The sequence below is a fragment of the Seriola dumerili genome, unplaced genomic scaffold (assembly GCF_002260705.1).
Source record: "Seriola dumerili isolate Sdu_G_001 unplaced genomic scaffold, Sdu_1.0 BDQW01000024.1, whole genome shotgun sequence".
Taxonomy (NCBI): Eukaryota; Metazoa; Chordata; class Actinopteri; order Carangiformes; family Carangidae; genus Seriola; species Seriola dumerili.
The window spans coordinates 513116-539258 of record NW_019174279.1 but is presented as its reverse complement, the minus strand read 5'-3'; the positions used below and the strand labels follow the sequence as shown (position 1 = coordinate 539258).

The following is a 26143-nucleotide window of genomic DNA, read 5'->3' as shown; positions in this document are numbered from 1 at the left end:
GGCTAAGATAATCTAATCAGGGTCCAGTGCAAAGAGCTGCAAAGTTTCTCAGAACTACCTCTCAAAACTGTCTACGAAGACAAAATAGTGTTGACAGGCTGTTACGACAGCATTAATACTTTCACAGAGAGATGTAAAGAGGAACAAGAATTGTTGTAGTGAAGGCGATGAGAGAGGAAGTCCGAGGATAACGAGCTTGACACCCAGCAGAGAGTAAAATACAGTACAGACATTCATTCAACACCTGTAGATGTTTGTTTACAGAGCAAAAGCCAGAAAAAGGGAAACCTCTCCTCAGAATACGACCTTGAGCAAAGACTCTAATAAGTGATGTTTTGGGTTTTGATGTGTGTGTGTGTGTGTGGTGTGTGTGTGTGTGTGTGTGTGTGTGTGTGTGTTGTGTGTATGTGTGTGCAGGAATGAGTGCAGAATGAGCAGCACTTTTGTTACATTAGCTGAAGTACTGGAGGCACGAGGGGGACCTCTGCTGGAGGAGGAGGTCTGGTCCCTGCTGCTCGGCACTGCAGAGTCTTTAGTGGATGTCTCCTATAAGGGTAAAGCACTTGAGATAACCCCTCTTATTGTAGGCTCTCATACATTGTGTCTTCACACCATAGCAGCATAGCATTATGTTACTGCAATGTAAATATAACATAAACATTTGAATACATTTTTGTAGTATCTGTGTTTCCATCAGTGTGACTTCACCGTACAACTGTATCAGCACCATCATTGTATATTATGGCCTTCCTTCTGTTTTTTTCAGGTCACAACAATATGTGTAATATCATAAGCCCCACCTCCTTGCTGCTGTCAGCCACTGGTACCTTAGCATTTAAGAACTGTGGCCTATCAGATGATGTATCCACCTTCACTGCTCCAGAAATGCTGCAGGGCCGTGCCAGCTCAACCAAGCCTGCCATAGAGAGGGTCAGTGCATACATCCTCATTTCTGTCCTAAGACCTTACATGACAGCTGATGGCAGACTTGTCAAACACTAAAGAGTATCGTGTCATATCAGGGGTTATTTTAGCAGTAACCGTAAACTCTGCACTGACTTGAATTGATTACAAGTCACTGCTGTCATGTCCTGCTGTGTCTTTTCCCTTGGAGTGTAAAATCTCAGGATGTCAGGAGTTGAAGGACGACTGAGATGTAATCACGCCATCTAGTGGCCGAGCAAATGAACTTCGGCCCTGACTTCTGCACTTTGGAGCCCCAAATTATCAGCATTGGGTAGAAAAGACTCTAAAGTAATTAGAATAATTAAAATATTTACATGTTCATCTCGCACACACCTCCAACTAATCTGCCTTGACAAAAGCCTCATATTTGTAATCACAATTTGTCCCATTTATACAACCATAAATAGAGAAAATTCCCTTTTAAAGCCTTTTTTATTTACTTGACTGATAGGCCATTTCTAGTCTGTTCAAACTGTAATTGATATAATTGCCATTTATTAAAACATGCTCAAATTATTGTTGAGGAATTTAGGAAAGACAACTGTGTAAACAAACTGTGAAAAAAGTAGATTTAACAGACATATTCTACATGCACTTTGTCCTTTTTCTTGATAGTTTGATCAGTAGGTCTATTATATTAATGCCCTCTCAATGATATTGAATTTGAACTTCTCCAGTTTGACCACAATATTTTGTGTGTCAACAGTTTACATTGTAAATACCACACTTTACCCAGAAACGACAACACGCATAGTTGATGTCATTTCTCTTGAATGTAACGATAACGATAACGATAACGATAACGATAACGATAACAAGGATAGGGTTTTATATATGGTGCAAAATTATGTTTTAAAATATTAATTTGTCAAAGAGCACAAATACATGTATGTAAAAGTAAAGCTGGTTTTATTTTAGAATTAGCTGGTAATATCTGATTTCAGGTAAATGTCATGTTCTTAATCGGTTCATTTTGTTGCGCAGATGCTGGTGTATTCACTGGGTATGACTCTCTACTGGTCAGTTGATTTTCACCTACCTCAAAATCAGGTGGGAAGCTCTGATAGAAAGCTGCAGTATTTTATTCAGTGCCATCACAGTCTCACGCCTGAGTTATTATAGTTATTTTCCACTTTCGTTCATCTCAGCCAGTCCAGTTGAGTGACCATCTAAACAGCCTCCTCCTCAGCATGTGTGAGGACCTGGCCCACCGCAGGGTAAATCTCAACTCCATCCTGGAAGCCTGCGAATCTCAGCATAAAGCCTCCATCCTGCCACCGCCCGCCAAAGTCATCAGACAGCTGGTGGAGGAGGTTTTTCATGATTCAGTGAGTATAGGATACCTACAGTATGTTCCTGTCTGCTCTGCAAGCTTTTCCGCTTCTCACTCCATTGTTTATGTGTCAGAACTCAAAGGAGGAGTACTGCATAATAATCAGCATAATGACAAAAAAAAAGAAAAAAAGAATATAAATAGTATTGTTTCTTTTACTCCAGATGGACCACGGCTCTCTGCCTGACAGTAACGTCCCTTTGAGTGGCAGGAGCCAGATGATCAGAGAGAGACTTCATGGTGAGTCCGGTACAAATAAATGTAAATGGGGACAATACTTTCAGTGCAATTTCTGCAGAAACATTTTGTGATTCTGTAATGAAAATAAACCTGAATCATGTGTACTGCGCAGGGGAATCCCCTTTTGCTCTATTGCTTCTATTCATGTTATCATCATAAAGAAATGTGACCTTTAAGAAATAGTTGTTTACTTATTTGCAGAAAGTAGTTGCAGACAATACTTGTTTTTTTGACTCAAGATAGTGTACAGGTCAACAGGATTAAAATCTTAACCTAAAGCAAGCCCAGGATTAGTTTTCCTGCGAGAGCCAATAATCAGATACTGAGTGTTGAGGCTTCAGGCTAAACCCTCTGCCAGCCTCAGTTCTGTCCAAACATCTCAGTGTCTCGGGGGAGCACAGAGACGGACAGGAATCCAACATTGCTGTCATCTTTCATCTCTTACCTGGTTGACAGGAAAGAGAGGGCCATTTTCAGACTTCAGCGAAGGGAGTGCTGAAGGGAGACGATACTCAACGGACTCTGACTCCAAGTCAGGTACAACTGTGATACAGAAGAAAGCAAAACTGAAAAGAAGTCACAAAATGGTAGAAAGAAACAAGTATAATGCTTAAGAATACGTGAATATAATCCTTATTAAATGCAAAATGATTATGATTATGTGTTTTCTAGGGAGTTTACCTCAGAGACCTTGGAGACAAAGACCAAGGAGCTCTCCCACACCACTGTACCACTCGTCTTTAGACAGGTATGTCCTATATACACACATCCATACACACTACCACCCCCAATACTGTAGTTAGAGGAGGATTCTTCAGCTATTAGAGCTATACTGTATGTGTGTATGTCGGCATAAAGAAACCCACCCATTTTTCATTTTCCCCTCCCTCTTCGTCTGTCCTGACTTTGAGGGGACATGACATTGTCTCAGAGTTTGACTTTTCCAACTAGTCTGCACAACTATTACTCAATCTGTCCTTCCCTAACCCCACCCCACCCTTTCCCTCTCTCTCCCCTCAGACTCCCTCGTGGGGTTCGTCACCGGGACAGCAACTGCAGTTGGCTTGGTAGGAGCCCCCACCACGACATCTCTCCCAAAACATCAGGCAGATCTCACAGTCCCTCCATCACCTTCAGCGAGTCATCGCTCAGCCTGAGCCAGAGGAAAGCTAAGGTAAGATTAGGGAATTTTTTAAAAATGTTTATTCAGTGATACAAATGTTCCTGTAGAACTTAAAGTGTAGTGGATGGGGATACTGGCATACAGTGTTTAGCTGAATGAGAATGACAGTGAAGTGTGGAGTATGTACTGCAGACAGCATTTGGTGAATCATAAAAGCCTATTGGATGTGTTGCTGCTTAGAGTTTATATTATAAATGTTTATTTTGTCAGGCTTTGGGTCCTGAGTTCATCAGAATGCCGGACGAACAGCATATTGTCCTGGAGCTTCCAGGATCTATTGTGGTAAAGTCATGATTTCTGTTCACCTCCTCTGTTTCTATCTGCTTCTGATCAATTTTCATACAAACTGCTGTTTTCTTCCCCCCTACTATTCTAACATGTCTTTTCTTGCATGCCGAACTATGTCTGTTTGCAAAATTGCACGTGCAGTATTTGTATATGTTTGTGCATGTATTGTGAGTGTTTGTAGGTTTTCTTTTATGTGCATGTATGTCAGTGTGTTTGTGTGTATGTGTGTGTGTGCACCCCACAGTCCAGAAAGGGCCGCTCATGTTCGTCTCAGAGAGAAGTGACTGTGGTGCTGCCGAGCGGACAGTACGTGGTGGTCCGCTGTGACATTAAGTCCAGAGCAAGAGATGTGTTTGACATGGTGGTGGCTCATGCAAACTTGGTGGAACACTTCTACTTTGGTCTTGCCTTCTTAGATGGTAAGAGGACATTCTTGACTGCACTGATTGCACATAAACAACATTCAAATTAAAAATTAATTTCATAATATCCATAACTGTGATATTGTCACAATTGGCATGATTATATTTCAGTTATTAAATTTTTTTTTTTTTTTATGCCTGAGTTGTTTGTTTTTCACTCTGCAGATGATGAATATTTCTTTTTGGACCATGAAACAAAAATCTCCAAAGTTGCACCTGACAGCTGGAAAAAAGGGCAGATATCCTCCTTTTTGGTGTTCCTGCGAGTCAAATTTTTTGTTGATGATATTTCCTTCATTTTGTAAGTACAGCTCTGCGTGGTGTTTTACTTATACTGTATGTTGTAAATTAATTTCTATGAGTGCATGGTTTAAAAAAAAAAAAAGTTTCATTTGACTTAGTTTTTGTTCCTGTTTCCTAGGCACAGACTGACTCGTCACCAGTACTACTTACAGTTCCGTAAGGATATCTTGGAGGACAGGCTTTACTGTAACGAGGAGACAGGCTTGTTCCTAGCTGCTCTTGCTCTGCAGGCTGAGTTTGGGGACTACATGCCAGAGGTACCAAGGACAAAAAAAGAAAAAACATTCACCTTAAACCCATAAATACCAGCATCATCTTTCAGAGTGTGTCACGGCAGTGTATTTGGCTCTTTTTTGTGTCATTTTAGTTGTACGGTAAAAATTATTACCAGCCAGAGCATTATGTGTCCAAGAGGATGCTAGAGAAGCTGGCCCTGCCCAGTGTCAAGGAAGAGTTGCCAAGACTACATGCAAGTCATGCCCAGATGCTGCCTGAAGAGGCAGAAACAGAGTACCTGAAGGTAGCCAGACTGCTAATGCATCCACCCACACATAAAGACAAAGACTCCAGTAGCTCACATTGTCCTTTGGCTACGTTTTCACCTTGCTATATGTTAAATTAATAAGGCTGTGTTCACTTGTTACAACACGTTGCTATTAATTTGATGATGCCTCTGCTGTCACACTTCCTGTAAGTCTAGAATTTACAGCAGGGGTGTTAAAGTAAACGACTACAGTTTAAAACTGAATACATATTCCCTCTCACACACACACAATTTAAAAAGAATATCTGCCCCTCAGATTACCCAGCAGTTACCTGAGTATGGCGTTATGTTCCACCGCGTGGGGAGAGAGAAAAGGCCGGTGGTGGGAGAGCTGGTGTTGGGAGTCTGCGTCAAAGGAATCATCGTGTACGAGATGAAGAACCACGTTCGGACTGTCACCAGGCGCTTCCTCTGGAGGGAAACCGACTCCATATCCACTGGGGTAAAAATGAGTGGCATTATAGATTTAGCTATATAAGATATTATGTTTTGTTTTGTTATGAAGCTGGAAGTAAACGTACAATGACTTGTGTCTGTTTTTTTAGCGGCGTAAACTGATAATAGAGTGTGGCGGGCCCAGTGGGAAAAAGCACAGTTTTGTAACAGAAAGCTCAAAAATAGCACAGTACCTCCTGAACCTCTGCTCAGCACAGCACAAGTTTCATAGCGAGATGACGTCACGACAACTTAACCACACCATGATACCAGGTGGGAAAATAGTAGATGATGATTGTGTGGATGGTGTTGCCTTGGACTTTGACAATGATACATATTAAAAGAAAAGAGCTCACGAAGGTGAAAAGCCGAGAACAATAAAAACTGAATAAGACCTGATTCTCTTCTGTTTCTCCAGATGAAAACATCGATAAGTACATGTCTATGTACCGGGGTCGTAACATGAACCTGAAGCGGATGTCCTGCTCCGAGGGCATGTTGAACCATGTAGGTCTGACACCTGGTCAACCAGACTCCCTCTCCAAGTCCTGCGACGACCTGACCGCCAAGCTGGAGGCCCGACTCCGCCAGCAGAGAGAGATGAGGAGGGAGATGAGCAGAGACCTGAACAAGGAGCTCCCTGAAACAGGAGATGTGAAGGATCGACAGTGTTGGAGGTAGCCCTCGATGATGATGATGATGATGATGATGATGATGATGATGATGATGATGATGATGATGATGATGATGATAACGTTCATGTTCTCATCACAGAGGAATTGTAGAGACTTGGCTAAATGCGACTGTGCATGTGTTGTAGCACTCCGGAGCCGATTCCCAGAATGATGTCCAGTGTCTCGCTACAGAAGCAGGACTCTGATGCCTCTTCCTCTGTACGAGGTGAATGTGTCAACTATATTCAAACTCCTCGCTCCTTTCTGCAAACACATATACATTCGAGGAGTGACAGATTAAAGGGGGGAGGGGGGAACAATTCGAAGAGTCTGAGTAAGGTGTTGGGTCACCATGAGCGCCCTGAGCAGCTGTAATGACATAGAAGTGATTTTCATGCTCATCAAACCCTCGTGCCCTGTATGGAAGCATCTGCATTTGTTATGTTAATTAAGACTTATTCTTTAATTTGGGGCTCATGTTTAAATTAGGGTGCCATAGTGGCTCATTGTTAACCTCACAACTAGAATAGTCCATAGGCCTTTCTCTGTGTAGTTGTTCAAAGACAGGCAGATGAGGTGATTTGGACATTCTGAATTACTCATAAGTCTGAGTGTGTTTGTGACCTTTAACACAATAGAAAATATATGAATATATTTACAGTAGCTCATTTACCATATGTAAAACATGCTTTACAGTCGATACACCAACCAGGACCCCACCAGAGAGAGAGATAGTCTGCGTGAACCTGAAGAAAGACCCCAAACTGGGCTTTGGTGAGTTTGTTAAGCCGGATTTAGCCGTTAACTTGATGTAAAATTAATGAGCACAGCGCCACGTATCTGATTCTTTAACAGGAGACCTTTGTCTTCTTCTCTGGTCCTGTTTCAGGCTTTGTGATAGTGGGAGAGGACAATACAGGTAAACTTGACCTTGGGATCTTCATTGCTTCCATTGTGCCTGATGGACCTGCGGACAGAGATGGACGAATCAAACCCGGTAAGGAGCAGCACCAACAAATGAGAACTGGAAATACAGACGCTGGCTTACAGCTTATCAGTCAATGTAGCATTGTGAGACACGGAAACAAGACTTGGCTGCACGTGACAAGCTGTAACAAGGATTTTGGGAGGATTTTTTTTGATTGTTTTTTTTTTTTTAGGCGGACGTCTCATCTCCCTAAACAAGACTAGTTTGGAAGGAGTGATATTCAGCGATGCTGCTGCCATCCTACAGAGCAGCCCTGAAGAGGTGGAGCTCATCGTGTCCCAGCCTAAACGTAAGCTCTGCTCATTTACAATCATGCACATATTCATACATCACTGTCAAACCTGTCACTTTGTGTAGTTGTAACACTAAATACAGCCGCTATGTCCACTGATGCCCTTCATCTCACATGGCTGTTCTCCTATCAGAGTCCCTGAAGGACAGTAAGAGTTCCTTGAGTCAAAGTACTCTGGGTTTGGCACTGGAGAGGAGTTTTGGGTCACAAACTACCCTGAGTGGCGCAGAGTACCGTCCTGCCGTGGAGGAGCTGGAGGAGGCCATCACTCTGTCCAGCATGGCAACCCCGAAGCAGAGCAAGAGGCTTCACATTCCTGTCGTGAGAATACATGACGCCCAGGTTAGAGCCAGCACTCAGCGGTTAGAGATAAGTGACTTTGTTTCCGTGGAAGCAAAATTGTCAACATGAGGTTAAAGTTGATAAAAGAGTTCAACCCGTGCTAATTATTAAATGGATTAAGTGCTCTGATTAATGTGATGAAACTCTTGAGTTGTTGTCATTCACCTGTATCAGAAGTGTCCTGAATACCCTCAAGTATTCCTCTCTAAATAAATCTTTACTTTTTTCATTCATTCATTCATTCATTTATTCATTCATTTACCTCTTTCTTGCTCTCTTTCAGGATGTGTGCTCCAGGTCCCCGTCTGTCTTAAGTCTGAAAAGTGGAGAGAGGTTTATAATGGAGCTCAGGAAAAGCAGTGGTAGTCTTGGCATCAGTGTTGCTGTGAGTGAATAATTTCCCTTTCACTACGCAGAATTGACTTCATATTTTCCAATTATCCTTCTCTATAGGAGCTTAGGTTAGTTTGAATTTTTTTTCTCTACTCCCCCCCTATGACTAAATCAGTAGGAACAGGGAAGCTGAAAGCTACTGTGTCTAGATAGAAAGTCTTGTGCCTCATGCCATGCTGGCGTATTAAGAGCCAAGGAAATTGTGCCAAGAACGTAGCAACATTGCTGCCTTGTGTTACATCATCTCAGCCAAACCGATTTACAGGACTAAATGGGACAGGCCAATAGGTAACAAGCTACGAAGCAAAGTAACTTGGATCCCTACACACTGAGTCAGTGTGAGTTGTTAGGGTTATTTGAGACCTGTGACCGTGACTAATCACTTTATTTTGTAATCTTTCTTGCCAAAAGGGAGGAATAAACACTAATGTGCGTTATGGAGGCATCTACATCAAGAGTCTGGTGCAAGGAGGCGCTGCAGATCAGGACGGGCGCATTCAGATCGGTAATCTTTTTTTTATTTCTGATTTCAGGATGTGATCAGGTGGCTGAAACACAGAAACACAACACGTTTCTATAAAGGTTTGATTTCATGCAACTTCTGGTGAAGTAGGAGGAATAGGAGCAAAAGCCGTTCATTTGCAATTTGTCACCAGTGAAATTTTTCTGTCACCAGGGTTGTTTTATCTTGAATGAATGCCCTCTGCATCATCATCATCATCATCAAAGGATATGATGAAAATATAGTGAAATATTATCCCACATTCTTCACAGACTTCACTTTTGTTGTTATCTTGGGGGAGATGGAACAAATTATTAAATAACCAAATGTAGATTGAAGAATGGTGCCCGTGCCCTCTAAGATGAAACATCTCTAACCGGTAAAGGAGTAACCAAGATGTTTTATTCTCACACTGGAATTGTTTTTTTTTTTGTTGTTGTGTTTTTTTATTTTGTCAGTTAGTTGTTTATGAGTGTGCTGCTGGAGCATTGTGCTGTGTCTGTGTCTGCTCGGTTCACGCTTCAGTGAGCAGGAACGACTGTTAGATTTGTTGACGTGCCCGTCAACCACGCACACACACACACGCGCGCGCGCGCACAGACTAACCGTTTTGTGTGTGGATGTTGCTAATGATGATGAGATTTGTGTTTGTGCATATGACAGGTGACAGACTGCTGGAGGTTGACGGGTCCAACCTGAGGGGCGTGACTCACCAACAAGCTGTCGAGTGCCTGAAGAAGACCGGGGAGGTATATATACACACACACACACACACACACATACACACGACCACAAACACATGCAAACGTGCACATAGCTATACCAGGCTATGTGTTTTGCTGATATGATCGCATTATAATCGGTACAATGTGACAGTCATCTGCAGGAAACAGCTTTAAACAACATATGTTTATGCTCTGCATCGAAACAGGGAGTATTCTCACATTTTTGCCACAGTCAGGTCCTATTACAAGTAGTTTTACTCAAAGGGGTGAAAGGTCAGACAACCCTCGTATACAGTTGTTTGTGGAATACACTATTTTGAACTATATACTATTGAACGTATAAAGAGGGTTTATGTGTGTGTGTGTGTGTGTGTGTGTGTGTGTGTGTGTGTGTGTGTTTTGTGTGTGTGTGCATCTTTTCCCCGTAGGTGGTGAGCCTGCTGTTGGAAAGGGAGCCCACTGTAATCTTGGAGCCCAGGCCGGACTCACCCTGCCCCCCCTTGGTCCACAGTCCATCACACATACAGCCCCCCAGGACTGAGGTCTCCATGGAAACGACCTTGAGTGGTCGAGCCAAGGACTACAGCTTTGTTACTGATGGTGAGAGGGGAGAGGAAGGGGTAAATACACTCACAAAAGGAAGAAAAAAAAAGATAGACCGTCAGGCACACACACACACACACACACACACACACACACACACACAGCCCAGAGGTGACTGTGAGTCATCTGACAGCTACATTGTGGTTGCTGTCAGAGTCATCCAGGGCTGACGCTCCCTCGAGACAGCATGTGCTGAAACCTTGAAGCTGCCTGTTCACTGCCTGAGCGGAGTTAAAGGGATAGTTCTTTGTCTCTGCAAAGCCTTCACCTCTATACTGGAAATAGTACAAACATATGTGAGGCAAAATGTGGGAAAAACACTGTCTGAGACATAACAGCAAAAATGAATACTCGGGTTGTGTTGGAGGGATTGATAAACATTTTCTTGATCACAATGTACCAAATTTGAACCCACATTACAGATTAACGATTACACAACACAAGTTAATGCCCCAAGATTCCCCTCCATCTCTTCCCGTTCCTAGAAAACACCCATGAAGTGGTGCTGAGGAAGAGTTTGTCCGGCCTTGGCTTCAGCTTTTACATCTCACAGCTGCACTCGGGGACGGACCGGGGGAGCTTGGTCCGCATCAAACGTCTTTTCCCGGGTCAGCCAGCGCTAGAAAGTGGCCTGCTGCGAGAGGGAGATGTCATTCTATCCGTCAACAAAGAGCCTGTTAAGGACCTCTCTTACCAGGTAGGATTTGGGATATTTAAAATGATTGAATGAATGAATTAACAACCAGTGATTTCTCACATTCATATGTAGGTTTGTTGTGGTTGTAGTTTTGTTTGATCTTTTTTCCTAAATTGAAACACAGATTAAAAAAAAGTGGGTGCACAACATGGTTAAAACATTTATAAAAAAAAAAAAGGTGCTGACTACAGTTTAAAAGGTGTTCAAACTTTGAGCACAAATGGCAGCATAGTAATAGATCGTCTATGTAGATAAGTAATTGTGAATGGGCTGGGAAGTGTCTGAGCAGCACTTTGGCCCTGCTGTTTTTTAAGGTCTTGGCCATGCCATTGGTTCACTAATCCTTTAATCTCATAGTACTGAAAATAGCAAGCTGGTTGTGTCATAGCGTTTGATGTGTCATTTAATCTTTTGTGTGCTGCCAAGGAGTTAGAGTGGCATTCACACAGGAGCATTTAAACATACAACAACTAACTAGATTTTAAAAGCCGTCTGTGCCCAGTCTTTGCCACACAAACACGCACTCTTTTTGTTGTTGTTTCAGAGGGTTTTGTTCTTGCTACGTGGCGCTCCATCTGAAGTTCATCTGCTGATCTGCCGACCAGGTCCTGGAGTACTATATGATATAGATGACAACACACTGGTGAGCTCACATGCACAGACCTTACTGAGAAAAAAATTTAAAAAAAATTAGACCAGACAGACTGTCTTACCTCCTTTCTCACACTCTAGAGTCCTGCACCCGTCCGTGAGGCTCGATCCCGGTCTCTGGACATCCGACTCGGAGAGGACTACAGCCAGCTCCTTAAGTTTCAATATGACATCAACATAACTGCCCAGAAGCAAGCCCCCACCCAGGAGGAAGATCTGACCAACACAGCGGAGAAAAACCCAGAACCTCCTGCAGATTCAGGACTCCTGGAGAGCCAGGAGAGTCTGGACGGTGAAGTGCAGGCCCACCAGACTCCTCCGTCTGCTCCTCGCTCACCGCCCTCACCCACGTCACCTCCGTCGCCTCCATCGCCAGTCTCACCAGCATCACCCGCCTCGCCAGCATCACCTGCCTCGCCTTCCTCACCTATCTCTGGCTCTCCACCAGCTCCACCAAAGTCACGATCAGCCGCCAGGAATCTAGAGGGACAACGGGAAGGAGAAGCAAAGGAGAAGAAAAAGGACGGGGAAGAGGAGGCTGCAAGGACATCCAGTTCAACTGTGATGCTTATGGACATCTGTCCTAAGACTGCATCAAACTCAGTGTATGCCAGGTAATGTATTAGATGCCGACACATAAAAAAACTATTATATATCATCACATTACAGCTCCCATGTGGTTATATTTAGGAATCTGTAGTATGCCATCAAAGTATTTTAAGACATTTGAAGTGTTTACCTGTAATCAAATGACACATTTATAAATTTAAAAATACATTTGTAAATTGATGATGAAGATTTGTATTTTAAGGGCGTATTTAGAAAAATGTATGATTATTATTAATATATTATATATATTATATTGGATTTGAGGTGATAAATATATTTCCTTATTCTGTCTTCAAATGATTGTTAATTGAATTTCATGGAATTGCAGAAGTGATGCTTTTTTATTTTTACTTTTTGTCATTTTATTTACTCGTATATCTTTCTTATATACCTGTCTATCAAATTCTATTACAATGTATTTGTCTCCTGATTTAATATTTATACAGTGTGCCACCTAAAAATTTAATGAAGTCTGAGCTCTGATTGGCCAGCTGTCATGTATTAGTGTGTGCGCTGTGTGTGGGGTCAATCAGAGCTCCTGCTGCTGCCCTGTCATTGAGAAATCGTTTAATATTTAGGATAGAAAGCATCATTTGAAGCACACTATATATAATATGTGGTGTTTGTTTATCTGCAGTGGTATCAGGGAGGAGGCAGATGGAAGTGTGACCTATTGCCTCATGGGAAATGGACTGACTATCATGGCAGATGAAGAATACCTGACCATCAGCTCCACTCTGGAGCCTTCTCACAGCTTTCCCTCCAGTCTGGCCACTCACACCCCAATCACATCCCGCGGCTCCCAAACCTCCATCAGCTCTTCTAGTTTTAGTTCTCAGAATCCGAACCTCGGCCCTCACGTCCCCACGACCACCATCGCACCCCTCGGCATCTCGTCTGACACCCCGACCACTTGCTCCTTGGCCCACCCGTCTCAGCCACTGACAACACAGCCACCCAAAGCCAAGCATCACCCTATCCAGCAGGGGCTTCTCCCAAGTCACTACAAAGCCTTTTCCAAGAACAGCCGGCCCGTGGTGCCTCCACCCCAGCCCCCTGCTCTACCACTGACCCCCATTACAGCCCAGATCATCTCCTCTGTGCCTCCCTGTGTCAGTCCGCCTGCCCCGACGCTGACACCCACAGTGCTAACCCCTCCTGTCCAGAGCCACACACAGCCGAGGGAAGAGCCAGAGAAGAAAGAAAGGGAATACAAGGATGATGATGATGATGACGAGGAAGACGATGAGGAGGAAGAGAGTCGAAGAAAGGCAAGTTCCTGTTCTCAGCTCACTTTTTCAACGTTGCTAAAGAAAAATGTTTTTACCTATGTTAGTCTGTTTGCAGGTTAACCCGGCATTAACTTTGATGAATGTTATGAATAAGATTCCAGTTCTGGTCTTAGTTGAAACAAATAATAATACAGATAAATAGATGTCAGGTCAAAAATTTGTTTAAAGCCGTTTTAATTTACACAAATATTTAATGGACATTCATTTTTAATTTGGATGTCCCCATGTCTGGTGAGTATTATTGTTTTTCTCTGTATAATGACTTCATTTTTTTCTAATTAGATCTGCAAAGTAAAATATATTTGACCATTTTATACTTTCATTTTCCCTGTACTTTCTCCTTTTCTGTGCAAATACACACCAAATGTTACAGATGAGTGACCACTGACAAGATATGATGTCTTTTTGTTCACAGGGGTCACTAAAATTAACAGAAATGGTTTTGATTAAACATCAAGTGATGTAATAGTAACTTGGAGAATTTTTGTATCTGTTAATGAGATGAATTGTTCTTGTTTCTTGCCTGTCAGGGATTGGTAAAAGAGTTTGAACTGACAGTGGTTCTGACCAAGTCCAGGAGCGGGAGCTTTGGGTTCACCATCACTCGAAGCAAGATAGACAACTGTTACTACATACAGGAAATACTGGACAACCCAGCCAAGTCAGACGGACGTCTCAGGGCGGGAGACAGACTCGTCACTGTAGGTGTAAACGCACACATGCACACACTTTTCTTTTCTGCACATTTGAAAACGTAAATGGACTGTAGTTATATAGCACTTTTTTTTCTTTGTCTCATGGGCCACTCAGAGCGCTTTATACTACATGCCACAGTCACTCATTCACACATTTATCCATTCAGCACTTTTTTATTCTACACATGCGGTGTTTTTTTCTGCCACATGCGCACATTCACACACCAATGTTAAAGCGAGAGCAATATGGGGATCAGTCTTTTTCCCAAGGGACGCTTTGACATGCGAACAGAAAGATCCGGGAATCGAACCGCCGACCTTCCAAATAGTGGACGACCCGCTCTACCACAGCCACAGCCGCCCAAAAACATTGTTTAGTTTTGAGCTGTATATACAGCATGAGCTTCACTGGTTGACTGTGAACAATTCCTTTTTTCCTTTTTCTTTCTGTCATTTGTTTCCAGGTAAATGGGCATGATGTTACCAGTGTGGCAGATGATGTTGCCATGACGATTCTCAGGTCATCTCCGAGAAGACTGAGCATGACCCTGGGCAGGGCAGTTACCAACCTGGTGGCCCCACCGCCCTGCGACAGCCTGCCTGATATCGTTCTGTACAAGACACCTTCAGGACAGCTGGGTGGGACGCTGCGCATGTTTTTCTCACATTTTGAAGACACGGTGCATCAGGCTGTTCCCTCACTCCTTTGTACTGAGTTGTATCGATGTGCGTGCTCTCCCCAGGTATAAAGCTGACAGGAGGCATTGGCAGCAAATGGCAGGGCATCTACTGTCTGGAGGTGGTGCCAGGTTCCCCAGCCAGCGAGGAGGGGAGTGTCCAACCCAATGACAAGATCCTCTACATCTGTGGCAGGTGCACCCTGGGTATGACCCTGGAGGATGCAGTCAAAGCCTGTGAGATCGCTCCTCGTAAAGTTAAACTTAAAATCATCAGGTATGTGCCCCCAATGGCGAGAGAGATAGAAAGTAGAGCAGGTGTTTGTGTGTTTGTTCCTTTGAATGTCTCTACTGTTTGTGTCTGTGACAGAGAGGACCAGCCAGTGACCCCCAAGGCCAAGTGGAACGGTAAGGGCTTCTGAAGGGTTTATGGATGGTTTCACCTGCTTGACTTAACACAGGGACACATAAACAGGAGAGTTTGGTTGTTATATGCACTGATGGATTGCCTAGAAACCAGATTTGTTTGTGCTCAGCTAAACAATGATAATTGAGGTTCAATCATTACCAGAAAGTGTTAGAGTGCTGGGAACACAGGTAATTACTTGTCTGTACATTATGTTAGATGTAGGCCCTGCAATGCAAAAGATGCGCTTCCTTGTACAATCTATGGTAGTGCATCTCAAAATAAGTTTTTCCTTTGCAGGTCTGTTTGACTGGAAAAAGGATAAGAAGTCCTTTGCTCGTTTTGAAGAGTCTGTCTCTCCAGAGAAAGACTCTCCTATCGAAGAGGGTGAGGTTTTTCTTTCTCTCCCTCATTTATTCCTCCGTCTATTTCCTCCGAACTCTCTCCATCAGCATGTTCTATCAGCACCATAACTGGTTTTCCTCTCAGCCTTTTGCTTGTTGTCCTATTGTGTGCGTGAAGCCGGAGCTCTGTGCTGAAAGATGGTTCTCTTTGCAGCTGTGTGTGTGTGATCTGAATGCTGACAGACAGATCCTGGGCTCTCACAGCAGGATTAATAATTAGCAAGCCTCTGGCCCTCCACTGGTGTATTGGACTGCAAGGCCAAAGGCGTCATACACACAAACACACACACACACACACACACACACACACACACACACACAAACAAACACACACAGGCAGTGCCATACAGTCAGTGGTCTATAGGGCAGGTAGCTCAGTTGCCTGGTGACAGTGCGTGCAGCGGTAAGGGACAGTGGAGAGGGTCACTTTGAAAAGACCAACCTTGTTCACCTGTCATAGAAGAGACGTACCCATCAACACTTCTCTTTCAAAATGGCCGAAGAGGTGGGAGGTTGGTGTGTGTTGTTTTTCTTTTCTGTGTGTCTGTTTCGGACGGTCGGACAATTGATGCATGGATGGAGACTGGTACCGAAAAGAATTTCTATTGTTAGCTTCGGACCGAACTCCGGGGGTTTCCCTTTATTTAAATTTGGCTGCAATAACTGGAGTCGTTTTGTCTGCAATGGTCACTAATTCATTGATATTCTCTTGTGTTTGTTTTTTTTTACAGCTGAACCTGTGTGTAGGACTGCTGGTAAATTTAGATGTCTCTCTCTCACCCAAGAACAGGACGTAAGTTTCACATATTCAACATATTATTTATCTTTCTCCAAAAGCTCATTCTTTCCTTTTGACAGCTATTCTCTCTCTTTAACTGCACATCTTTGAAGTGTCTGTTGAAACACACACTGTAATATGAGTCTACTGTGTGTCAATCTGCGGATGCATTCTCTCCTGGGGGGGGGGTCACTGTCTGCATGTGTGTGTGTGTGTGTGTCTGTCAGGCTTTCTTTTACACCTGATTTGTTTTTTGATGACATGAAAGCATTTTTCTGAAGAACATTGGTTCGCTGGAATCTCCAATTCCTCCAAATTCTTGTTTCCTTTCTCCTTTCTTTTCACCTCTGGTTTCTCATCCCCTCAGAGTTGCATCATGCAAGTGGAGTTCAAAAAACCAGAAGGAGGAGGCCTTGGCTTCGCTTTGGTTGGAGGAACCAATGGCAGCATGCTCAGAGTGAGGGAAATCTGCTCTGGTGGAGTAGCTGAGCAGGACGGTCGGCTGAGAGTGGGAGATATTTTATTAGAGGTAACAACCCCTCATACCTCTTGACTATTTTATTACCCCTGGAAAACCCTGATCTTCACTTTGTGTATTCCAGGTGAACGGTGTGATCGTGTCCGGCCTGAGCCACAGCAAGGTGGTGGACATCCTGCGTAAAGCTGAGGGCACTGTCCAGCTCACCATCTGCAGAGACATCCTGCCCATGACCTACTCTGAATCACCCACACCGCCCAACATGTCCGCTCAGACTGAAGCTATTTTAGCTGAGCAGCCGGCTCCTGATACCTGTTCCTCACCTGACATCATGCTGAATAGGCCAGTGGAGCACCCCCATGGTACGATCTCCTGTTTTTGTAGAAAGTCTATGTTGGATACAGAGCAGCAGCTGTGAACCCTAGATACTCTTTAAATACTGCTAATACTAATTAGTAAGACTATGCACTGAAAACACTCTGTCTCAACTATTTAAAATACACTATAATATAAATACAATCGCTGTGTTATCTTAATGGACAGCATTTAGAGACCTGATAAATATCTGTCTTAACATGTAATGTGTGCTACAATTACTGTTTCAGAGGTGACATCAGACCCTGTGGCTCAAGAAATAGGTGTTGTCCTAACTTCACCACCACCTCCTCCACACCGATTGACTGTGGTAACAGATGAGACTGCAATTAAACAGGTAACCTGCACAACCACAACCATACACACACGAGTACATGAACAGTGTTATAATTATGATTAATTATTCTTTTGTTTAAATGCAGTCATACCCCTCCTTTCCTCTTTACTAACCTCTACTACTAACATCTTGCTCCTCCTGTCTGTTGCCTCCTCTGGCTGCTTGTCTGTGGAACAGGAGAGCTGTAACAGCACCCCTTCTCATCAAGCTTGCTGCCCATCCCTCAATGTCACTGACATGTTGCATGGAGCTTCTGACAGGTAGTAACTTCCCAAACTACTCTCCTCTTGTATCCTACCTATTGTCTTCTCCACGCCCCCCCACCCGTCCTCCTGCTTCTCCTTTTGTTTAGGTTTTCTGAAGTTCCACTCTTAACCACAGGGAGGCAGCAGAGAGCAATAAATGAAACGCAACCTCCAGATAAATGCTGTTGCTTAAGGACTGTGAACCCCAATGAGACAAAAAAAAAAACAGTGTGAGAGTTAGGAAGTGTAATAGTGCCATTCTCTGTAGCCTCAAATCAAAAGGTATGGCAGAAGTAAAAAAGACATTTTAGCCTCTTGTCTATACTGTATTTTAGGTGGAAAAGTCGCAGGGAAAGGAAGCTCAGCCTTGCATGATTTCATCCCCTCCTACCGAAGAGTAAAATAGGGTCTGGTCTCACCCCTGCCCCCTGACTCCCCCAGGAAACAAATTGTGACCAAACTTTTGGACCAGTCCTGCAAAGACATCCGGAAAACCCAGTCAGACGGCTGGAGCAGTGAAGAAGAGGATGATGATGTATTTGACACCACCAATCAGGAAAAGACCTCACCCCAAACAGGTTTCTATTCCTCTACTCTTGTGCTAATGAGTGACATTTTTTATCTATGCTGAGCCGTATAAGCAAACCATATCCTCCTCTTTTCCGCTTTTGTTTCCTCAGGCCCACCCATAGTATCAGAGGAGGAACTGGCCAGTTTAGCTCTCATTTGCCCGGCTAAGAGCAGCCAGTATTCAGGCTCCAGGGTCAAGGCTCTCATTCAGATTCTGCAGCATCAACTGGACCAGCAGGAACTGGTCAAAGAGTTCATGGTGTGTACTGTATGTGTTATGCATAGAATAATTAATGTGAACATTTACCAGTTGTTGTAATTCATGGCTGTAAAATTGCCTTAACTAAGCGTAAAATTACACATTGACCAGTAAATGTGCCGTTTAACCATTCCCAACGTTGATCATGATATAAAATCATCATTATGTTGTTATTGTTATTATAATTCATAGAGCACTGTGACACACTGAAAGAAAACTAGACACACACACACACACACACACACACACACACACACACACACGCAGATACTCTACTAAGACAAGGAAGTTGTAGATTATTCTTATGGAGACACATCCATTTTAAGTGATTACACTATATAATAATACTATTAATTGTATTGTTGATTTCAGGCTCTGGAGCATCTGAAGCCCTCTGACAACTGTCAGGTGGGAAAAGCCCCCGAGAACAGAGATAAGAACCGCTACAGAGACATCCTGCCCTGTAAGTCAGGAAGAGGACCGTTGAGAACTTTTACTTTCTCCATTTGTTCAAACCCCTGTGCTTCATTCCATGTCCCGCTGTTGGAGTTTTTTTATTGTTGGGCTAAAGCTTGTAAAAGCTGCACAGCCACAAACTTGACGTCTATAGGAGAGTCTGTTTGTTAGCACTTCTCTTAGCTGCTCGGTTCTAGCTGACTGTAAGGCCTTTACTGAAGGGACTGGAGATATTTGTTTACAACACTTAAGTCATTACTGTGCAGCAAATCATTTCCCATATTAGTATCAGTATTTCACTGGTGCCGCACTTAAATTGTGCTCGGAGTCGGCCAAGTATGTGATGACGAAGTAGATGTCGATGTTACCAACCTTTTAATTATCTGAGATTTATCATTTTAATAAATGAAGCAGGAGCAAATTATGTTACAAGCTTTATTATCATTATGAATATCAGGAGGTAAAATACAGAAGATGGTAGGAAAAATGCCACAAAAGACGTGTGTATGTGTTCAATTATATGATGTAATGCTTGAATTGTGGCTAACACTGATGATATTAAGGAATTTGAAAACAAATCCCAAAAGTTACTAGGGATGTAAACCAAGCAGGAGAACACACACATATGCATACAAACAGAGGCATTTCCGTCTCCAGCCCCCAGAGTCTGTTGGGGTGAGAGGAGTCAAGAGTTGAGATGAATGAGTGCGAAGAAAAGGATAGTGACCCCCAGTGGAATATCACTGCACCTCAGCATATGCCTTGTTGGCTGCAGCCTGTTAACAACTTCTGTTTGTGCAAGTGGTCCAGAAAAAAGGGCATGGTATGTGCCAATCTGATCTGCTGCTTGTAGCCTTTAACTATTTTATTTAGCAAAGCCAGATTTCCAGTCTGTGGCTTTTTTGACCTCACAAGCAGGAGGTGGGGGTGTTACCCAAAAAAAAAAAAAACATTCCTAACTGCCTTTGGTCTATCACCCCTCTCATCACCAACAAACTTCTTCACAGCGCTGGTTTGTTGAGCCCAACTCCAGACCTCAGAGATGTTTACTTGGCTTTTATTTACTGTACTTTTAGATGGTGTGCTTTAGGCAAAACAACAAGGGAGGAGTGTTTGTTGTTTATGATCAAGAAATCAATGGATTTATCAGACATCGAGAAAACGTAAGGAATGTCTGTCTTTCTGTTTGTGGGAGGATGCTGTTGGAGGTGCAGTTTTCAAATATGAATTCATGCAGTGAAGAACTCTCACCCTCAAAACACACACACACACACACACACACACAAGAAGTTTAGGTTGTCTTCTCCTATTTCTTTTCCCCCTACAGATGACAAAACACGTGTTGCCATTGGAGAGAACCAGGACTACATCAACGCCAGCTACATCCGCATGCAGGTTGGCAACGAAGAGTTCTTCTACATCTCCTGCCAGGGCCCTCTGCCTTCCACAGTGTCGGCCTTTTGGCAGATGATCTGGGAAAACAAATCTGACGTCATTGCCATGATGACCCAGGAAGTGGAAAGGGGAAGGATCAAATGTCACAAGTACTGGCCGGTGAAGCTGGGCGTGCCTTTGGACACCGGCAGGTACAAGCTTCACCTGGAGAACCAACAGTACCTGGAGTACTTCCACATTAAGGTCGTCCGCATGGTGGAGACAGAGGTGAGAGAGGAGTAACTGCCTGTCTGTGACATTGGTTTACTCTACACTTAAAATGAAATGATTCAACTCGTTGTTTTTGCAGACCGGTGAGACACATTTTGTCCGTCACCTGAAGTTCACACACTGGCCTGACCACGGTGTGCCACAGTGCTCTGAGCAGCTGGTTCGTTTCATCCGCTACCTGAGGGCGGTGCACCACAAGGGGCCAGTCACCGTTCACTGCAGCGCCGGCATCGGACGCACGGGAGTTCTCATCTGCACTGACATTATCCTCAATCTCATTGAGAATGATTTACCTGTGAGTATAAGCCAGTATTTGTATTTTTAGCCATGCGAATGTAATGATTGTAGGGATGGCAACGTTGGCCTGTCCACCATTTCGGTTCAGACTGAAATTTCTCAACAATTATCATATGGATCAACATGACATTTTCTACACACATTTATGGTCCCCAAAGAATAAATTCTACTGACTTTACTGATCCTCTGACTTTTTGTCTAGTCCCATCATTAGGTCATTTTTTTATTTGTCCAATACTTTAGTTCATGACAAAATACCTGAAAAACTAATGAGACTTTGAATGAGATCATTTCCAAATGCTAGCATGCTAACACACGAGACTGAGATGGTGAGCATTATACCAACTGAACATCAACATATCAGCATTGCCGTTGTTAGCATGCCAAAATTAGTATTTAGCTCAAAGTCTCATACAGCCTCACAGAGCTGCTAGAATGACTGTAGACTCTTCATCGTGAATAAGAGTCTACTCAATTTATTATTAATATCATTAGAAATAAACTAGTCATTTGTCATTCACACACATGTTGTGGTTGCGCCTAACAACCTTCTGTCCCTGTCTTTAGATTAATGTGAGCGACATTGTCAAAGAGATGAGACTTCAGCGGCATGGGATGATACAGACCAAGGTCAGTGTCAAAGTTCAAAGTTCAAGCTTTTGAAAAAAAAAAGAAAAAGACAGTTCCCTAAAGCTAGATGTGGCCTCTGTCTCTCTCGTTTCAGGAACAATACCTCTTCTGCTACAAAGTCTGGTTGGAGGTTTTACAGGGCATTTTGCAGCTTCACGGCAACCAATGGCAACCGGAAAGTCCTCGAGACCACAAAGTAGTTTGAATGTTTCCACTTCCACTTCACCTGCCTGTAAAGCACAGGCTGTGTGTGTAGAACCATGTGCAGTCTATCACAGCACAGACTGGTGATACCTTTTCTTTGGCTGTAGTTAGTTTAGTTAGCTGTAATATGAAACTTGTACTTCTCTGTTTTGATACTTTGTGTTGAGGCCTCTTGGTTAGTTATAATGATTTCAACTTCTTTCTTTTTTTTTTGTTCTTATATGTGCTCTCGGTGCTGTGATTATGTCAATTTAATTTAGATCACTGAGGTTGTTTTGCCTTTTCAGGCTTAGTGATTTGCCTTCTGTCTGTAGCATCTTGCTTTTTAATTTTTGTGTTACTATTTGAATGTATCCCATTTATTTTTCTCCATGCCCTTTAATTTGCATATTGCATTTATTTTTAACAGTCATATTGCATGGAATTTAAAATCTGGTAATATCCAACATCTTTTATCTGGCAGTAATGTCACCAATGTCATCAAAGTGCACAACTGTAAGGTCATCATACCAAAGTTAGTATCTGTTTGAAACCTTGATGAGTAGTATTTGAGTAAGCATTGTGTTATCATTTCATTAAGTGCATTTCTACCCTGGAGAAAAGGGCATTAGCAAAAGAACATTATTGATTTTTCAGTTCATCATCTAAGGAAATGAAAAGAATCAAGTGCCTTGGAATGACTCATACCGCTTGCTCCATATCGACCCCAAGCCACTTGTCACAAGCGGTTGGGGACGTGGAGCAAGAAACTGATTCGAGAGCACCCGTTGGTGGTTCGCTTGAATGTGCAGCTTTCAGTCTGTTTGTGGTTTGAGGTGGATGTTTGGTTGATCCAAACCAGAAGAGGATTACATCTCACATTTTAGTTAGTTAAATTATAACTTCGAAATAATACCGCCTGTCAATCTTTTTTTTTTTTTTTTTATTTGTGGGCCCATTTTATACAGTATCACAATGAAAGTCTTACTACACATAATCACAACTTGCACATCCTAATACAGATAAAGAATGGTTCAACGTAACAAATTTTTGGATAAACTCATAAATTTTCAATTCACTCTTTTCTAAAATTTGGACGAGGCGTGAACACTAAGTATTCAGTTTATTTTGTAAAATGTGCAAAAATGATTTAAATGTCATTTAAATAATGAGTTGCTGGGCTTTTGGGTGTAATTTGTTATGTGACAACATCCTTTATCTGTATTCCACAGCTATTTTAATACAAACTCAGCCAAAAATGCAAAAAATATTACAAGGTTTACAAACTTTCCATTTTGCCACTCTAGATGTATATGATGTACAAAGCAACAGAGCTGCATCTCTAAGTCACAGATCAAAGACGATTTATAGCTGCTGGTTTGAACCTCAACCTTTGGATGTAACTGCTCGTAAGCTTTGTTCTTTTAGCTGCTATCACACTCACACTCACACCAGCTCTCGTATTGCATGTAGACTCTTTAAATACAGAAGTCTGAGCCTGGAGTTTGACTGCTGAATGACTTGAACATGATCGAAACGTGGAATGTAACAAAGCAATACTCTCCATGAGGTGGGGAGGTCAGAATGTCAACCTCTTACTCGATGACATCTTCCAAACTGTTTGGAGCATGTTGGTAAGACATATGCAGTACTGTACCTTTGCCATGTGGATGGCTATGCAGAGCCATCAGCCTCTGTACTGTGTATGCAACATCTTTTCAGTCAGTGCTGGTCGGTTGGTTTCCAGCGATAGGTATAACATTCAAGTTTGTTTCGTGCAAGTTTGTGTTCTCTTTGAGATGCTGTTGCTATGTTTTCTCCCTCAGATCTTGGAAAAATTATGATTCTTGAAAGAACAAACAAAAGCACATTTTGCATTCATCTGTGAAAATGCACCTTGTACAGTCAAGCAAGTGCTTATGCAATAGCATTGTGAAATGTAATAACCCTTAATTGCACAACTGCTTATTTATGCTAAATTATTATCTTGTCACTGTACCAGCCACTATGTAACCAATAACTGAGAACAATGTAATACCTCTCTCTTTAATTAAAAACTATTCTGAAACTTGTTTGTCTCTTCTACAACACGTTTTACCCTCTGACTCTAATCACAACATAACTCAACTTGAACGGAACAAGAGCAGCAGAGTGGGTTTTCCCTGACGGCACACACAGAACAGAGAGCCGGAGGCGGCCCTAAATCTAATTCCACTGAGCCCCCTCTCCACTTTTACTGCAGGGTATACTCCCTCTCGGGTTTTACTGCAGGGTAAATAAGCTGGTCTCACAGGGGTCTTTGTGACAGCATGGAAACCCCTGGAAACACACTGCACGCTCCACACACATATAAACCTGATGCCAGGGGAAGCCACGGAGCAGATTTACTCCCTCACTCTCTCTCTACTCTCTCTGGCTACTCCCACTGCCCTTGTGCACTATCTCTGCAGCCGCCCCAATCACACACACACACACACACACACACACACACACACACACATACACAAACCCCCAGTCACCCACCCTCCTCCCTCCTCTTTCCCTTTGCTCCCCAGCCCAGACCTTGTTATTGCTGTAAGTTATGGCAGGGAACGACAGCAACGTGGTGATTCAAGGCCCATTCCCGTTTGCGGTTGTATCATTTTATTAAACTGTTGTCCTCTCAATTTCAGACCACAAGACAAGGGGAGAATTACTGACTCACGGCTCACTGACTCAAAGGTGATATTGAAAAGAAGCGAAGGTGATTACTGAAAAACTATTGGGCCCCAAAGTCAGCTGATACCAGCTGCATTAGAGGAATATGAGCAAGCATCAGGATGGAATATCTTCTATGAAGCAAATATGCAGAGTCTGACAATATAGTAAACAGAGATGTAAAGAGCTGGGAACAAAAGTTGGTGGTAAAGTCATTAACAGAGAGGTGCTCAGTCAGACAGTGTGATTTAAAGGCCAGAAGAACGTGTAGAAATGAGCTCATACGCTCTCAGTAAATCCTCTTGCTCTCCGCTGGGCTCACAGTGTAACACAGACACAGGCCTGCTTTCTTTTTCTCTGTGTACTGATTAAAAATAGCACACAAATTATGTGCTGCCACAAACTCCCTCCACACACACACACACACACACACACACACCTGCCCTCCACCACCCTCTCCAAGTGTTCGTCCCATCCTCCTTCACTATGTCCCTGTCCCCTTCTGTCAAATTTCACCTTGAGATTCTAACTGCAAGTCTCGTTGATCTTCTGTATTATTCTGGTTAATTGATGCAGCACCATCCAAGTAACCACTTGAACCTTGTGGTTCACCATCTTGAACAGATTTAAAGTTACATTCAATTGTTTTTCTCACACAGTACCACACTTACAGAATGTATTAATCCACTTGTTTCAGTACCTCACTGAATCTACACAGTAAAACATTCAAACATTTGGCTAAAACATTAGATAAAATGGAGAATTCGGGATGGTCCTATGCATCACTTAATGAACATTCTCCTGCATTTCAGCCTGGCAGAGACTCTGGGATCCTGACTAGAATTTAAGATTAAAGTCGGGTGGGTTAAGATAAGGTTTGGGTGCACACCATGTTTTTGTCGTAATGATTCCCCTGAAAGGTCTTTGAGGGTTGAAGAGGTTAAGTATGACTCCACCGCTGCAGCTATGCTCAAGAGGGCTGAGAATTATTACCCTGCAGGACGCTTGCAAAATAGGCCCCGTCATAGACCATTTGGATTCTCAGAAAAACACAGGGATGAATTCTTCCAGCTCATGTTTGCTGATCAACCAGCAAGATTAAACTTGAGCTGATAAAGGAGAACGATCCGAGACCACAGAGCGTTCATGGAAGCCTGAAGATAAAGTGAATTTAAAGTGGGCCAAAGTTTGGAACAGTAAAGCCCTCATGGTTAAAAAAATTAAAAAAAAAAAAAAAAAACTTAACTTGCCATTACACTGCCAATGTGAAATGAAAAGTGTTTTGATTATTCTCATATGAACAATAAACCATCATAAATCACAAATCACCATAGTTTTTTGTAAAGGGCAACAATTTCACATGAACATATAATACATCTGAATTGCAATATTTCATACTATCGTTTTTAGCTTTTAGTTAATCCAATGGGTTTGTGAACAGAGGGAAATTGTATCAACCCACAAAGGAACAATGTATAAAAAACTAACCTTGTCTGTCTGCTGTTTTGG

General features: G+C 42.7%; 1 protein-coding gene across 1 annotated transcript; it reads left to right on the top strand.

Moving 5' to 3' along the window:
• The first annotated feature begins 430 nt into the window (after window positions 1–430).
• LOC111234186 (tyrosine-protein phosphatase non-receptor type 13-like) lies at window positions 431–22840 on the top strand. The gene is made up of 46 exons (XM_022762150.1): window positions 431–554; window positions 767–930; window positions 1951–2016; window positions 2115–2294; window positions 2464–2539; window positions 2996–3076; window positions 3212–3287; window positions 3491–3713; window positions 3933–4004; window positions 4255–4429; window positions 4598–4733; window positions 4854–4992; window positions 5103–5255; window positions 5536–5721; window positions 5825–5987; window positions 6133–6391; window positions 6535–6614; window positions 7085–7162; window positions 7278–7385; window positions 7549–7665; window positions 7802–8010; window positions 8294–8395; window positions 8815–8908; window positions 9569–9654; window positions 10059–10230; window positions 10719–10930; window positions 11475–11573; window positions 11663–12195; window positions 12828–13302; window positions 14013–14183; window positions 14642–14816; window positions 14921–15131; window positions 15225–15262; window positions 15561–15647; window positions 16396–16457; window positions 16810–16971; window positions 17045–17282; window positions 17526–17632; window positions 17810–17892; window positions 18319–18455; window positions 18558–18706; window positions 19079–19169; window positions 20490–20824; window positions 20907–21122; window positions 21692–21754; window positions 21849–22840. Exons 1-46 carry the CDS (start codon window positions 431–433, stop codon window positions 21957–21959), a joined length of 7074 nt encoding a protein of 2357 aa, XP_022617871.1. The 3' UTR covers window positions 21960–22840.
• The last annotated feature ends 3303 nt before the right edge of the window (window positions 22841–26143 follow it).

Coding starts and splice junctions, on each gene's coding strand:
- LOC111234186 (XM_022762150.1), top strand. CDS start 431: ATGAGCAGCACTTTTGTTACATTAGCTGAAGTACTGGAGGCACGAGGG. Junction 13,303..14,012: donor TCTCCTCTGTGCCTCCCTGT/GTCAGTCCGCCT, acceptor CTTGCCTGTCAG/GGATTGGTAAAAGAGTTTGA. Junction 21,123..21,691: donor TCATTGAGAATGATTTACCT/GTGAGTATAAGC, acceptor CCCTGTCTTTAG/ATTAATGTGAGCGACATTGT.